The 17350-nt window shown below is 46.0% G+C and overlaps 1 protein-coding gene across 1 annotated transcript in view; it reads right to left on the reverse strand.

Moving 5' to 3' along the window:
* IPO8 (importin 8) overlaps positions 1–5521 on the reverse strand; it is a 56539-nt gene extending 51018 nt beyond the window's left edge. The window contains exons 1-2 of the mRNA XM_077469012.1: positions 5296–5521; positions 1242–1323 (exon numbers count right to left, since the gene is read on the reverse strand). Of these exons, the coding sequence (XP_077325138.1) occupies positions 1242–1323; positions 5296–5379 (166 nt within the window). The 5' untranslated portion in view covers positions 5380–5521. The remainder of the gene's footprint in view (positions 1–1241; positions 1324–5295) is intronic.
* Between the last annotated feature and the right edge of the window lie 11829 nt (positions 5522–17350).

Below are 17350 nucleotides of genomic sequence, written 5' to 3' on the forward strand. Positions count from 1 at the left end.
TCTCAGGATCATGCAATGCTGGACACTGCAGATGAAAAATTAGTGTACTGGGCTGCTGCCGGTACCATGTGATTGCTGTGACCAATCACAGTAGATCACATGGCAATTGTACACAATGAATGGCTTCCATTCATAGCCAAGTCCTGATCACCTTCCCATAGTAGTACAGTGTCACTATGGTAACACCGTACTGTTCTGGTCACAGTATGTAAAAAAATATATATATATACCCTGTTTCCCCTAAAATAAGACCTAGCGTGATTGTCGACGATGGCTGCAATATAAGCCCTACCCCCCAAATAGGCCCTAGTTAAAGTCCTTCTATGTCTTATTCTCAGGGTAGGGCTTATTTTTGGGGAAAGAGGATGGGGTTTATTTGGGGGGTAGGGCTTATATTGCAGCCATCACCGACACTCATGCTAGGTCTTATTTTAGGGGAAACAGGGTATATTGGCCATGCCTTTTACTAAATACCTTGGACTATCTACTTTCTAAAAAATGGGGGCATTTGAACTGTCCTGCCATTTTCTAGCCTCAAGAAATGTAAGATAAGCCGTCAGTACATCAGGACTGAATGATTTTCAAATATCTATGCCATAGTTTGTCGACTAAGTCTTTTTTTGTTTAGCAAAAATAAAAAAGGCCGGTAATGATTAAATATCACCAAAAGAAAGCTCTATTTGTGGGAAAAAAAATATTAGATGTGGTGGCTGTATTCGTTTTATTTTCTTTGGCTTTTTTCCCTCTGTTTTGTACCTGGTGATCTGGCCAGTAACACACCACCTGTATTAGAGACAATACTCTGAATGAATGAGAACAGGAGGCACAGAAGTATTAGCAGCGTTGACAGTCTGGAGGGGTAGTGTTAAATGTATTAGCAGATTTAGATACACTAAACAAGCCAAACCCCATCTAACACTTTATAATCAGTTACAGAGCACATTGTTTTACCTTGGGTTTTTTTTTTTTAGGTTTTGCAGTAATACATAAAAGCTGATCTGTTAAGTGGTTTGCCTCATCCATGTAACCTGATACATTGTGCTGGAGAGCTTGTGCTATTGAAAAACAGCAGACTTGCTGGCTGGATTACCAGATGAAAATAGAAGAAAGCCTAAAAAGAAAACTAATGCAGCCATCACATCTAAAAATAGGTAAGCTGCAATATAATAAATGTTTGCTTATGGGTTTAATACTTCTTTACCACACAGGAACAAAATGACAAATCCTAGGTATACACTTGCCTGCCTGTCGCACAGGAAACTCCACCTGATCAGACACAATGATTTGCAGCAAAGTGGGAGCAAAGCTGATGATCTTGTAGGACTGGAGAGAAAAGAGAAAAACATTGGAACCACATCAGGAAATGTCTGACATTCTATTATACGTGAAGGAGATCCTCTTTGTGTAAAGCTTAAAACGGAACATTACCCATTACGACTTGTTAAAAAATAAATAAATGTTCTTTAGCAAGGAACATACATACTACATTGATAATTATGTAACCCAAAAAAAGTGTGAGCTGTACATTGCCTCCAGCAATGTTTCTGTTTTTTCTTGCTGGAAGCTGCCGTTTGACTGAAGTCTAGAGACCCTGAGCAGCAATAAATCATAAAGTGGAACTAAACCCATTGATTTAACGGTTTCAAAAAACAGTTATATTCCTGGAATTCCAGGATTGCTAACTGTCAAATTTGCTTGTGTCCTCAACCAAACTGTCAAACCATCAAATGACTGGTGTTTAACTGGCCTTAGGCCAGACTTTCCTCCCTGGGTCAATAAAAATCTATTTTCGGGGCATTGATCGATACCATCTTAGGTCTAGGAAAAAAGTTATATGCACTAGCCTATACCAACGCATAATTTCTATACATTTTGTTATATTTTCCTGTCTCCTATTTTCTCTAGATAGTTTATACATGTATATGTGTTTTCTTGACATTCGCCTAAATCAATACGGTTAACGTATATCTGATTTGTATGTAGTTTTCAACTAAAAAGTTTCTAAATAAAAATTTTACAAAAATGACTGGTGTTTGAACTGATCACATGTGAAGCACCATGGAAGTTGCAGATCAAACAGAAGCAGCTTCCTTAGCTTAAAAATGGAGAGCAACTGAGCATGTGCAGAGGGCGAGGGAGTGTTTTACTGGATTTTACAGTATAGACACTTCTTTTTAATGTTTCACATAGCTATATCTGCAAAAGGGGCCAGCATGAAGTCATCTAGTGGATCCTAATTTTCTGACTGGAGTTCCACTTTAGGCTGGGTTCACACTTATGTGAATTGGATGCAGGTTTCCCCGCATCCAATTTGCATGGCAGGAGACTGTGACTGGCTCTCTATGAAGCTGGTTCATACATGTCCATGGTGGCCGTGGAGCGAGTTGCACAGGGGTCCTGTGTGTCTGGCTGTTTCAGGTCCGAATTCAGGCAAAAATTCGGGCCCGAATCATCCCTGAAATGGAGAACAGGGATGCACCGGACACCGGCTGTGATTCGTATTCGTGTGAATTCAGCCTTAATCACTACATAATTTCTACATACATGAATCCGGGGAAGACATATATGCCCTTTAAAGATATAGGTTCTGCACCCTATAGAGAAGTGTATATTTATACAAGCATATAAAGCTCTGGGGAGATACAAGAGGATTTACACACCAAGGCCATTTTATCTGTCGCCTTAAATCCATCCATCTCTGTCAAAAATTATCATTCTCTCTAAAGCCACAGAAGACTGGGGGGGGGGGGCATAATGTAATTAGCCCCAGGGGTGCAGAATGATGTACCCCCTCCTTTACACTACCATGCCTGGGCTGTGGGAGAATTATGTACCCCTTATACTACATCACTTATCCTGTCTCCATTGGTGTGGGAGGCAGGATAATGTACATTTTCTTTACCACTAAGCAAGGAAGAACGAGGTGCCCCTTCTCTACACTATCACTCCTGGGCATGAATGAGGGGGGGGGGGACAAATTGTGCACCCCCCCCCCCATTACCCTATCAGAATTAAGGACTCCTATCACTACTATCCCTAAAGGCGGGTGGTGGGGGATAATGTACCTCTCCCTTACACCATTACCCCCTGTGGGGGGAGAAGAATGATGTACCCTTCCCTTTACACTTTTACTCCTGGCAAAGGAGTATGATGTACCCCCTCCTCAACACTATTACCCCTGGGGAGGGGGGGGACAGAATGATGTACCCCCTCCCTAACACTATTACCCCTAGGGTGGTAGGGGATAGAATGATGTACCCCCTCCCTAACACTATTACCCCTAGGGTGGTAGGGGATAGAATGATGTACCCCCTCACTAACACTATTACCCCATAGGGTGGTAGGGGACAGAATGGTGTACCCCCTCCCTAACACTATTACCCCTAGGGTGGTAAAGATGGTGTATCCCTCCCTTATACTATTATCCCTGGGTTAGGGGTAGTACCCTTTGGTGAGAGAAGACTGATGTACCCCTCCTTTACTCTAATACCCCTCCCTCACACTACTACCCCTGGAGGGGGGGGGTGAATAATGATGTACCCCTTCTTCACACTACTACCCCTGGAGGGGGGCTGAAGAATGATGCACCCCTCCCTCACACTACTATCCCTAAAGGGGGGGGGGAATGATGTAACCCTCCCTCACACTACTACCTCTGGAGGGGGGTGAAGAATGATGTACCCCTGCCTTACACTATCACCCCTGGAGGGGGGGTGAAGAATGATGTATCCCTCCCTCACACTACTACCCCTGGAGGGGGGTGAAAATGATGTACCCCTCCATCACACTACTACCTCTAAAGGGGGGTGAAGAATGATGTACCCCTGCCTTACACTATCACCCCTGGAGGGGGGGGGGGGTGAAGAATGATGTATCCCTCCCTTACACTACTATCCCTAAAGGAGGGGGGGGGAGAATGATGTACCCCTCCCTCACACTACTACCTCTGGAGGGGGGTGAAGAATGATGTACCCCTGCCTTACACTATCACCCCTGGAGGGGGGGGGGGAAGAATGATGTATCCCTCCCTCACACTACTACCCCTGGAGGGGGGTGAAAATGATGTACCCCTCCATCACACTACTACCTCTAAAGGGGGGGTGAAGAATGATGTACCCCTCCCTCACACTACTACCCCTGGAGGGGGGTGAAGAATGATGTACCCCTCCCTCACACTACTACCCCTGGAGGGGGGTGAAGAATGATGTATCCCTCCCTTACACTACTATCCCTAAAGAGGGGGGGGGGGTGATGTATCCCTCCCTCACACTACTACCCCTGGGGGTGAAGAATGATGTACCCCTCCATCACACTACTACCCCTGGAGGGAGGGGGAGTGAAGAATGATGTATCACTTCCCTCACACTACTACCCCGTGGGGGGGGGGTGAAGAATGATGTACCCCTCCCTTACACAGTTATCCCTGGAGGGGGATGAAGAATGATTTACCCCTTCCTTACACTATAACCCCTGGAGGGGGGGTGAAGAATGATGTACCCCTCCCTTACACTACTACCCCTGGAGGGGGTGAAAACTGATGTACCCCTCCCTCACACTGTTATTCCTGGAGAGGGGGTGAAGAAAGATGTACCCCTCCCTTACACTACTATCCCTAAAGGGGGGGGGGTGAAGAATGACTACTACCCCTGGAGGAGGGTAAATAATGATGTACCCCTCCCTCGCACTACTACCTCTGGAGGGGGGTGAAGAATGATGTACCCTTCCCTTACACTATCACCCCTGGAGGGGGGGGTGAAGAATAATGTATCCCTCCCTCACACTACTACCCCTGGGGGGGGTGAAGAATGATGTACCCCTCCATCACACTACTACCCCTGGAAGGAGGGGGAGTGAAGAATGATGTATCCCTTCCCTCACACTACTACCCCGGTGGGGGGGAGGGGGGTGAAGAATGATGTACCCCTCCCTTACACAGTTATCCCTGGAGGGGGATGAAGAATGATTTACCCCTTCCTTACACTATAACCCCTGGAGGGGGTGAAGAATGATGTACCCCTCCCTTACACTACTACCCCTGGAGGAGGGTGAACAATGATGTACCCCTCCCTCACACTGTTATTCCTGGAGAGGGGGGGGGGGGGTGAAGAAAGATGTACCCCTCCCTTACACTACTACCCCTAAAGGGGGGGGGTGAAGAATGATGTACCTATGGGGGGCATACTATTGTATATTTTTATCCCTTGGGGGCAGAATGCTGTACTCCTCCCTACCACTGTCATCCCATGTAATAACAGTATTACCCCAGGATGGTGTCAGCCCAGTAAGTGCCCCCACCTGGTTGAGCTCATTCTCGGCCGCCAGCCTCATCTTGGGGTCTATGGTCCCCCGCAGGGCCTGGATGATCCGGTTCGGATCCATTGCTGAGAGAATCAGAGCTGATCACTCGGCTCAACAGCAGATGCCGGGCATCAAGATGTCACTTTACGACCAGACTCCTCACACTGCTGCCGCAAAGTATCGCGCCGTACGGAATCCATTAGACGCTCCTGGCGGCCATACTGTACGGAGGAGCATGCGCAGTACGAGCCAGTGAAGCCAGAACGGGGTGCGGGAGGGGTGGTTTTGTACAGAATGAGGTCACTGTACGGAGCGAGATGTCACTGAAGAAATTGTGACATTGTCAGTGTGTGTGCGGAATACTTTCATTCTGTGATACAAAGTATAAGGGGGAGAAGAATTATGCTCACAGTGGTGTCATTTCTGTTTGTGACTTAAAGAGCAACCAAGTGGTGATTGGTGCTCAAAATATTTTTTTTTGGGGGGGGGGCACAAACAAACTGAAAAAAATACTCAGAAAAATACTGACCCCCAATCAATTGCAGCCTCACTGTGCCCATCGTATGCAGCCACAGTTGCTTGTCAAATGCAGCCACTTGGGCCCATCAAATGCAGCCACTTGTGCCCATCAAACGCAGCCACTTGTGCCCATCATATGACGCCACTTGGGCCCAATAAATACAGCCACTTGTACCAATCAAATGCAGCCACTTGTGCCAATAAAGTGCAGCCATCTGTGCCCATCGTATGTAGCCACTTGTGCCCGTCATATGCAGCCACTTGTGCCCCATCATATGCAGCCACTTGTGCCCATCATATGACGCCACTTGGGCCCAATAAATACAGCCACTTGTACCAATCAAATGCAGCCACTTGGGCCAATAAAATGCAGCCATTTGTGCCCATCGTATGTAGCCGCTTGTGCCCCATCATATGCAGCCACTTGTGCCCGTCATATGCAGCCACTTGTGCCCCATCATATGCAGCCACTTGTGCCCATCATATTTAGCCACTTGTGCCCTATCATATGCAGCCACTTGTGCCCATCAAATGCAGCCACTTGTGCCCATCATATGACGCCACTTGGGCCCAATAAATACAGCCACTTGTACCAATCAAATGCAGCCAACTGTGCCCGTCATATGCAGCCACTTGTGCCCCATCATATGCAGCCATTTGTGACCATCATATGCAGCAATTTGTGCCTGTCATATGCAGCCACTTGTGCCCATCATATGCAGCCACTTGTGCCGATCAAATGCAGCCACTTGTGCCCATCATATGCAGCCACTTGGGCCCAGTAAATACAGCCACCTGTGCCAATCAAATGCAGCCACTTGTACCAATAAAATGCAGCCACTTATGCCCATCATTTGCAGACACTTGTGTCAAACAAATTCAGACACTTGTGCCAATCAAATGCAGCCACTTGTGCCCATCATATGCAGCCACTTGGGCCCAGTAAATACAGCCACCTGTGCCAATCAAATGCAGCCACTTGTACCAATAAAATGCAGCCACTTATGCCCATCATTTGCAGACACTTGTGTCAAACAAATTCAGACACTTGTGCCAATCAAATGCAGCCACTTGTGCCCATCATATGTAGCCACTTATGCCCATCAAATGCAGCCACTTGTGCCCGTCAAATGCAGCCACTTGTGCCCGTCAAATGCAGCCACTTGTGCCAATCAAATGCAGCCACTTGTGCCAATCAAATGCAGTTACTTGAACCAATCAAATGCATTCACTTGTGCCCTTCATGTGCAGCCATTTGTGCCCATCAAATGCAGCGACTTGTGCCCGTCAAATGCAGCCACTTGTGCCCATCAAATGCAGGTAGGCGCGTCCCCCGACTTGGCTGTCACTTCTCTAACCCCCCTCCCCCACGGCCTGTCCGGCGGCACTTACCGCTCGTGTGGCAGGGCTTTCCTCCTTGGTGGCTCTCCTCTTTGGCTGCTCTCCTCAGCAGGAAATGGGGGCTGTGGCTCCTGTGTCCGTTCGGCTCCTCGGGCTTCCTCTGCCGTGTCTCCTCTTCTGCCAAAGCATTAGTCATCCAATAGGATCACTTAATGCTTTGGCCAATCAAGAGACAGGTCTCACTGACCTGCCTGCTGATTGTCAGGGAGGAATGTTAGGCCCCTTTCACACAGCGGCGTCGGCGGTAAAGCGTTGCTTTACCGTAGTTTTTGCCTGCTAGTGGGGTGGTTTTACCCCCGCTAGCGGCCAAAAAAGGGTTAAAACTGCCCACAGTATATGGCGGCGGTATAGCCGCGCTGCCCCATTGATTTCAATGGGTAGGAGCGGTGAATACACCGCTCCTTAACCGCTCCAAAGATGCTGCTAGCAGGACTTTTTTCACCGTCCTGCTAGCGCACCACTCCAGTGTGAGAGCCCTCCGGCTTTCACACTGAAGTAGCCGTTTTTTTTTTCAGGTGCTATACAGGCGCTATTTTTAAAAAACGCCTCAGTGTGAAAGGGGCCTTAGTGTGAAAATAGCAAAAATGTATTTGCTATGCCACACAACATGGTGGGATTGGGACGCAGTGCTTTGCGCCCTGAGCCCACCCTATTTTTGAACCTAGTCTGAAAGGGGCCAGGCACAAGAATAGGGAGGGTGGCGGAGGTGTCGGGGGGGGCGGCGCCCGTGTGCCCACAAAGCACGGGCCACCACTGACCCATAGCAAATAAAAAATTACGTTTGAAGCACCCTCTACCTAAAGGTGCTAGAGTAGGATTTTTCTAAGCAGAGGGCTCAGATGCAGGTAAATTTAGCCAGGCCTGTTCTTTAGGCTGGGCCTAGTTGTTGTGATTTGAACCTGGGAGTGTTCGGTGTAGTGGGGGGTGTGGCCACCTGTACTCTGGCTCAGAGATTCCTCCTTTGCTTTCAGATGGATGGTTCTGGAAGAGAGGTTGGACTTGAGACCTGAGTGGCAGGCAGCTCATGTGAGGAGCCCTGATAAATTATCTTTCTGTATTGGCAGGGGGCACGGGGCAGACCTCTCATATAAGCTGGGGTCACATGCTTCCAGGGGGAGTCTGAAAAGTAGATACAGATAATGGAGTACTGAGTTGCTGTTCTGGGCATCCCCACGTGGGGATGCGCCGAGTGCAGAGGAGGCATGGAGGAACTGCCAGGAGGGCACTTATGATAAAGATCTTCATCCTTACTGGGCACTTAAACCCCCCTCCTGCCCAGACCAATTATCAGCTTTCAGCGCTGATGCACTTTGAATTACATTTACAATTGCGCGGCCATACAATACTGTACCCAAATTACATTTTTATAATTTTTTTCCCACAAATAGAGCTTTTTTTTGGTGGTATTTAATTACAGCTGGGAGTTTTATTTTTTGCTAAACAAACAAAAAAAGATGCAAAATAAAAAATCATGTTTAATAGTTTGTTCTAAAATTTTGCAAACAGGTAATTTTTCTCCTTCATTGAAATGCGCTGATGAGGCGGCGCTGGTGGGCACTGATAGGCACAGTTAAGGCGGCACTGAGTACTGATGGGCACAGATAAGGCGGCAAGGATGGGCACAGATAAGATGGCACTGATGGGTGGCATGGATGGGCACTGATAGGTACCACTGATTGATGGGCACTGATAGGTGGCACTGATGGGCACTGGTACATGACACTGATGAGCACAGATATGTGGCACTGAGGTGCAGCACTGTGTGTGCGAGGCAGATTGTGGGCACTGATAGGTGGCACTGTGGGCACTGATGGGTGGCACTATGGGCACTGATGGGCTGTCCCCAGCTCACATATTTTAGGTGGCACTGGCAGGGGGCAGGTGTGCACTGATGAGCTGTCCCCAGCTCACCGTGATCGGGACTGATGTCCCGATCACGGCCGCCGGTGATCGGCTTTTTTTTTCTCCTCGCGCTATCGGCGCGAGGAGGAAAAATAGCCGATTACCGGCTCTGTTGTGATCACATGATCAGCTGTCATTGGCTGACAGCTGATCATGTGGTAAGGGGTCGGGATCGACCCCTTGCTCCGATCCATGATCAGGCGAGTCTCATAGACTCGCTGATCACAGAGCGCGCCCCTCAGGGGGGCGCGCAGGCCGCTCGTGCATGGGACGACGTCAATAGACGTCGTTCCGGCAAAGCAGGTCCGCGCTGTAGCCGTCATTCGGCTATAGCGCGGATCTCAAGAAGTTAAAGAAGTATCAAGCTGCTGTGACTGGGGAACACAGGACTTGCATGCTGCAGGAGATCTGGAAGGAAGAAGTAGCTGTCAAGCGGAGGAGAATAGAGCAGCATTCTGTGACCTGGGACACAAAACTATTATGCTCCTAAAAGAAAGGTCAGTGTAGAATGCCGTGGCTGGGGAACACAGCGTTGATAGTCCTGGACTGGCTGAAAGCAGTGGTCCACTCACTGCCATGTGTAAAGTCATCGTGTGTAGATACCATGTCATCTCCAACCTGGTTAGCACAATTCCAAAGACTATGTGGCTGTCTGATTCTGCGGGTCATCGGGGAGAAGCTGGCTGGCTCTTTGATTCACATGGACAATCCCATCATGGTCAGCAACGAGAAATTATTCAGAGTGATTCTTCTTTGTTCAAATGGAAGGAAGAAGTAGAATGTTTTGCAGTAAGGATTTGTACAAGGAAAGTAGAATGAATAGTCTGCAGAAGTTATTCAAATAGAAGAGACTGAGGTGCAAGCAGTGTATCCAGTTTTTTTGCAAGGCCACGGCCACTGAATAACTACTACTACTATGCAATGTGCTAAATATTATGGATATCTCATGTCACCCTTTTTCCTAAGTTCAAGTAACATCCCACAATAAAAGCAACAAAACCGTGAAATTGACTGTTCTTTGAGTCTGTTGATCGTGGGGTGGATGGTAGCAAGGTGATTGGCTGATTGCTAAGTAACCAGTAACCAAATCAGCATCCCTTACGAGGGTACCGCTACATGTTTTTTTAGCAAGGAACATCCAGCCTGGGTTCACACTAGATGTGGTGCGAATTCACAGAAAAACGCATCTAAATGGCAACCCATCCCAATTGCACAATCAGATTGCATGGGTGTGAACACTCATGCGATTCGATTCTGGTGCGGACAAAAAAGGGATCCTGCACCAGTTTGATGTGAATATGGTGTGCGATTTCAACCATACAAATCCATGGCTCAGTTTGCACCCCAGGGACACAGCATCTAATTCGCACAAGAATGTGCTGAGATTTCTGTGACTGTGAACTCAGGTGCACTCCACATTAATAATTCTGCTATCAAAATTAGTGTGTGCTGTAAATTTCATCCAGCATTGCTTCTGTGCAGTCATTTTGCTGAAGACTAGAGCCTCTGAGCAGCAGTAAATCATAAAGCAGAACTAAACCCATCAGTTTAATGGTTTCAAAAAACAGTTACATACCTGGAACACTGGTGTTCTGTCAGATAGCTGCTACCCATCACAAAGCCGCTACCTGGCCTACTGCGCATGCCCAATGCGCAGTCGAAGTGACGTTGCCTCACAGCCATCTTGGAACATCCGCACTTGTCCGCAGTAAGCCTGGAGTTAGAAGTCTTGCTTTACACAGTTATTTTTAACAGTAAACTCAGCTTATATAGTGAAATGCAGTATTTAGAAGTCTATAACTCTGTTTTGATGTTTAATTTTAAAAGCAGCGGTGTTCAGTCACATCAGCAAATATGTGAGATCAGCAGGCTTGCTGCTGCTTTTAACATTCAAGTGCACTCCGCAGCCGCCCCGGAGATATGTGAACCGGCTCCTTAGGGAGCCAGTCACATTCTCCTACTATGCGAATTAGATGCGGCGAAACGCACATCTAATTCACATAGGTATGAACAGGTGCTAAATGTTTTTTTTCTTTGTCTGAATTTCTCACTTCCTGTTTCTCCTCAGTAAACTTCACTCCATCATCGGAGTGGTGTTTAGTCAGCCAGAACAGCTTTCTGAACATAAAAGGGGAAAACACTGCGCTATAGTTTGTGAAAAGATGGCCACAACAGCCAAAACAGCAGCCAACACTAAAAACAAACAAAGTTCAACAGATAAAATAATAAAAACAGTGTAGCGCTTCAATAATAATAAGTGTAATCAACACAAATTATAAAAATAATAATAGCAAAACAAAAATCGCACAAAACTAAATGCCTGAAAGTAAAAGTCCAACATAAGGCACTCATTCCACTATGTTGATGGCATAGGAGTGGCCAAACCGTCACATGGAAGGAAAATGGTGTACTGGACGAATATGTTCATGCAGGTAGACTTGATTGTAAACATCAGTGAATAGTAGATAAATACTTCTTACCGGAACAGTTGGACTCACACAGTCATATGACGGCTGAGTCTGGAAGGCTTGGGGTCACAGTCAAGGACCAAGGAGTGTGAGGAGAGAGGTCAGTTGAGCTAGTGGAGGAGCTCCAGGCGGTTGTAGGCTCAAAGATGGATCCTTTCAGATGGAACATCAAAGGTCGAAATAATCAAGCTCAAACGCAGCCCGTTGGACCAATACTCCAGCCTCCCCCGAATGGGGAGGGGGGTGTTTGTAAAGTTTTAAACCAAAACCATGGAGAAAAGGGAAAAGAAAAAAAGGCTCCACATGGTGCGGGTCAAACGATATAAAAACGTTGGTTTATTGAAGTCAAAAGGTAATAAATGACTTAGTGATCACATAAAAAAACGAAATGAACTTAAAAGCAATGTGGGGTACCAACAGCTCGCCCGACGCGTTTCGACATATGTGTCTTCAACTGGCATGCCCCAGTTGAAGACACATATGTCGAAACGCGTCGGGCGAGCTGTTGGTACCCCACATTGCTTTTAAGTTCATTTCGTTTTTTTATGTGATCACTAAGTCATTTATTACCTTTTGACTTCAATAAACCAACGTTTTTATATCGTTTGACCCGCACCATGTGGAGCCTTTTTTTCTTTTCCCTTTTCTCCATGGTTTTGGTTTAAAACTTTACAAACACCCCCCTCCCCATTCGGGGGAGGCTGGAGTATTGGTCCAACGGGCTGCGTTTGAGCTTGATTATTTCGACCTTTGATGTTCCATCTGAAAGGATCCATCTTTGAGCCTACAACCGCCTGGAGCTCCTCCACTAGCTCAACTGACCTCTCTCCTCACACTCCTTGGTCCTTGACTGTGACCCCAAGCCTTCCAGACTCAGCCGTCATATGACTGTGTGAGTCCAACTGTTCCGGTAAGAAGTATTTATCTACTATTCACTGATGTTTACAATCAAGTCTACCTGCATGAACATATTCGTCCAGTACACCATTTTCCTTCCATGTGACGGTTTGGCCACTCCTATGCCATCAACATAGTGGAATGAGTGCCTTATGTTGGACTTTTACTTTCAGGCATTTAGTTTTGTGCGATTTTTGTTTTGCTATTATTATTTTTATAATTTGTGTTGATTACACTTATTATTATTGAAGCGCTACACTGTTTTTATTATTTTATCTGTTGAGCTTTCTGAACAGCTTACTGAGGATGAACAGGAAGTGAGAAATTCAGACAAAGAAAACAAAGAAAAAAACATTTAGAAGGGAAATCGAAGGAAAAGGTAAGTGAACCAAAAATTCACTAGCTTAAAGGAACCTATTTAGAAAATAAAAAACAAAACTTTACAACCCCTTTAAAGCGGAATTAAACCCTCCTATCCTTTACAGCCAAGAAAGTGGCTTCTGTTTGATCTGCAACTGCCATGGAGCTGCACATGCGGTCATTTATGACATCAGCCCTTTGATGGCTTGACAGTTTGGTTGAGGACACAAGCAAATGTGACAGTTAGCAATCCCGGCATTCCAGGAATGTATCTGCTTTTATTTTAAACCCATAAACTGTTGTGTTTAGTTCCGCTTTATTATTTACTGCTGTTCAGGGGCTCTGGGCTTCAGCAAAATGTCAGCCTTCAGGAAGAAGAAACAGGAGCAATGCTGGAGGCAATTTACAGCACACACTAATTTTGGTAGAATAATTATTAATGTGGAATGTATGTTCCTTGCTAAAGAACATTATTTTTTTTATCAAATTGTTATGAGTAAAGATCTGATTTAATTCTGCTTTAAAGTGATACTAAAGTCTTGTTTTCTATTTTTATTTTTTTGTTAAATTATTTATTTATTTATTGTTTATACTTACCTCCTCTGTGCAGTGGTTTTGCACAGATCAGCTCGGATCCTGCTCTTTTTCAGGTCCCTCTCCAGGGCTCCTCCTGTTAATTGCCCCCCCCCCCCCCAGCAAGCAGCGTGCTATGGGGCACCCAACCCGCTGCACTGTGTGTCCATTCAGACACAAAGCCACGGCCCCCTCTCTATCCTCATTGGCTCGCTGACTTTGATTGCCAGCAGCGGGAGCCAATGCTGCTTCGCTGCTGTCTCAGCCAATAAGGAGGGCGAGTCCCGGGCAACCAAGTCTCTTGTGCAACATTGCTGGATCATGATGGGGCTCAGGTAAGTATTAGGGGGGCTGCTGCACACAGAAGGCTTTTTATCTTAATGCGTAGAATGCATTAAAGCGGTTGTATACCGCTAGATGTTTTTCTTTTCCCCTGCAAGATAAAGTCATAATGTACTAGTATGCTTCGTTTGTTTTTCAAAAAGAATTCCAACATGCCCAATCACTTAAATTTGATGGGCGCGGCCCACTAATGGTGCAAAATTCCAACGAAAATTCTTAGATAACATTTTTAAAAGATTTAGATTTTCGAAATTCTTCCAGCAATTCGACCCATATATGGCCAGCCTTAAGTTCCACTTTAATGTCAGGGACACCTCCGCCTATTCTTGTATAGGTGTTACAACGGCGGGATATGGGGATCCCAAAACAGGTTAACCAACAGAAATAAAACCTCACAGAAATTTTTACTCTTCTTCATTGTAGTAAAAAAGGGTATTATAGGCTTCCATTATATGTATATTTAAAGTAGAAAAAACTAAGTAGAATAATAAAAGGGTGTCTCTTCCTATATATGGGAAGCTCTCTGATCCACCGGCGTTGCTGTCAAACACTCACTTTTTTATTTGAACACAAAACACTTCCAGACGTGTGTGTTGCTATGGCCATTTGTATTGTCTTGATAACAATAATATAGAGTTAGGTTTGGTAAGAGCATATGTTTACAGAGGCCCTTCCCCCTCCATTGATATGTAAATTAACCAGATGGATAGGTTTTGGAGTTGAACAGAGGAACTGGTAAATGCAGGAAATGGGTGGGAAGGGCTTGGGGAGAGTTGGAAAGAAACATGTGTTTGGACAAGAGAGTTGTGTTTGGAAGGACAAAGAGGAAGACATGGCTGCCGGAAGCTGGATAACTTCGGAGACGCTTTTGTGAGTTGGACTCTGAGCAAGGAACCATGAAGGACATACTGACCCCTAAGTTGAGTAACTATTTAGTTTACTTAATGTGTACATATTGTACATGCTTATATTTGTAGGCATATTTTGTAAGCTATACATTGTTGTTCTGTCCGCCAGATGTTTATGCTGGTTATTTGTACCTGTGTTGTTAAATTTACATGTAAAGCCGCGTACACACGGGCGGACTGTCTGTCCAACTTAGTCCGCCGAAACACATTTCAGCGGACAGTCCGCTCGTGTGTGGGCATCAGCGGACTTTTTCAGCGTGCAGTCTGACGGACTAAGTATTTCGTAATTTCTGTAATATTGTCCGTCCAACTTTGGTTTCAGCGGACAGTCCGCTCGTGAGTAGGCTAGTTGGACGGACTAAGTATGGCGCATGCTCAGAAAGGATTTACACGGCGAAAGGTTGCATTGCTGTGTATTGGACGTCCTATTTCTAGTCCCGTCGTACGTGCTGTACACGTCATCGCGCAAGCTTTCGATGGACTGTTTGTTCATCGTGTGTGGTCAAGTCCGTTCATTCGAAAGTAGGACGGACTGTCCGTCCGTGTGTACGCGGCTTAAGATGTGTAATTTACATAAGACAATCGTATGTGGTGTGCAGGCTCCATCTAGCGTTGTTTTTTGGTATTGCTGCAGTTGTTCTGTTTATTAGATTTACTGTATCTGTAGTTAAGGAAATTGTTAGTACGCAGGTAATTCTGGGTAGAATCTTCACAGCAAGTGAAGCAGCAACCATTCTTTGAGAAGATACGCAGGAAGCAAAACATGTATTTCTCAATCTATCGAAATCTCCCACTTAAAAGTACGTATTTACTATCATATCTTGTATTGTATATCGTTGTTTCTGCAATGTATGCTGTATTGTATGCAATATTGTACTTATTGAGGTCTGTTTCTATTATTTTGTCGTTTTACCTGGCTTGTTCTAATAAAATTGTGATCAAAGAAATATGGTATCTGAAGTTATTGGGACAAGAATGTTTAGCTATATATCCTTGAGACAGAACAGTTGTGTTGTATTGTGCATCCTACAGTTTATATGCAGATTTTTCCCTGTTTAGTAAAGCATTGATAAACTTCAGAAGTCTAAGCTTCCTTGGTTTTACCACAAGAACTTAAAGAGGGATTCCACCAAAAAAAAAATATTAAAAGCCAGCAGCTATAAATACTACAGCTGCTGACTTTTAATAAATGGACACTCACCTGTCCCGGGTTCCAGCGATGCCGGCAGCCGAGGCCGATCGATCGCTCGGCTCTCGGCTGCTGCCGCCACCATTCTAGGTGAGGGAATCAGGAAGTGAAGCGAATCGGCTTCACTTCCCGGTTCCCTACTGCGCATGCGCGAGTCGCGCAGCGCAATAGGAAATCTCCGCGCTGTCACTGGGACCCGTGTGTGTCCCAGCAGACAGCGCGGCAGGGCAGGAAATGGCGTAGACTCCCACGGGAGTCTATGCCCGGAAGTGGGTGTAAATACCTGTCTTTGACAGGTATCTCCACCCCCCTCCCCCCTGAAAGGTGTCAATTGTGACACCGGAGGGGGGGAGGGATCCGATCAGCGGAGGTTCCACTTTAGGGTGGAATCCCGCTTTAAAGTGGTTGTAAACCCTTACAAACCACTTTGACCTACAGGTAAGCCTAGATTAAGGCTTACCTGTAGGTCCAAGAAATATCTCCTAAACCTATACGGTTTAGGAGCTATTTACCTGAAGACAGCCATGCGCCATAGACAGTGGCGCGCAGGCGCACTGGGTAAGCCGCAGATTACGGCGATATGCCGCGAGTGTTGGCTCCCATGTGCATGCGCGGGAGTGACGTCATTGCTGCTCCGGCGAATCACAGCGCCGGAGCAGCGAGACCCACGGAGACCCACCAAGATGGACGCTCGGAACTACAGGGGACAGCGGTGACTTCGCTGGCTCCTGTGTCAGGTAAGTGACACATAATGGACTACTATGCGATGCATAGTAGACCATTATGCTTTACCTTTGCAGGGAATCAAAGAGGAAGTAAACCCATCAGGGTTTACTTCCTCTTTAATAGATAGATGGAAAGCATTACAATGGTGGCTCGTGGCCTGGATTTGTGCCAAAATTTCAACTGAAGCATGAATGTTTTCTGTGGTGTGTTTTGTTGCTTGTGCTGGGGAAGATGCTGTGTACACTGTTTAGAAAGAGTAAGGCTGCAAAGGTTTCTGGTGTCCAGGAGGACTTGAAGGCGTGCACCCTACCTATCTGGGCCAGAAATAGTGGATGTCTGTTGCAAAGGAGCTGGCTGGATATGCTTCTCCTCTGAACAGAGCTTGGGCGTCTCTGATCTTTCCTCAGATTTTAGTCTCAAAATTTTGGGTTCACTAAGGGAGAGATGTGGGCAGTTGCTGTATTTGGTTTGCACTTTCTGCATGCACTACATATTGAATCTGAAAAGAGGGAAAAGGCAGAATTAGAAATAGATTTACTGAAGGAGCAGCTTACAGTAGCATCTGAGCGGGTAAATGGAATCGCCATTTATTTATAAACAATTTTGTCATGATTATCAAAATTGTATTCTGATTAAGCAAGTGTATTTGTTTCAAATACACAGGATGTGTTTTCAAAGCTGTCTTGATAGTGTCCAAATGCCAATCACACCCCCAGCTGTGAATGGCATTTTCCCAGAGAATCTGGAAGTGACACCTAGGTGCGAAA

Source organism: Lithobates pipiens, unplaced genomic scaffold, assembly GCF_037356315.1.
Source record: "Lithobates pipiens isolate NorthernLeopardFrog02 unplaced genomic scaffold, aLitPip1_a1.2 Scaffold_8, whole genome shotgun sequence".
NCBI classification, from domain to species: Eukaryota; Metazoa; Chordata; class Amphibia; order Anura; family Ranidae; genus Lithobates; species Lithobates pipiens.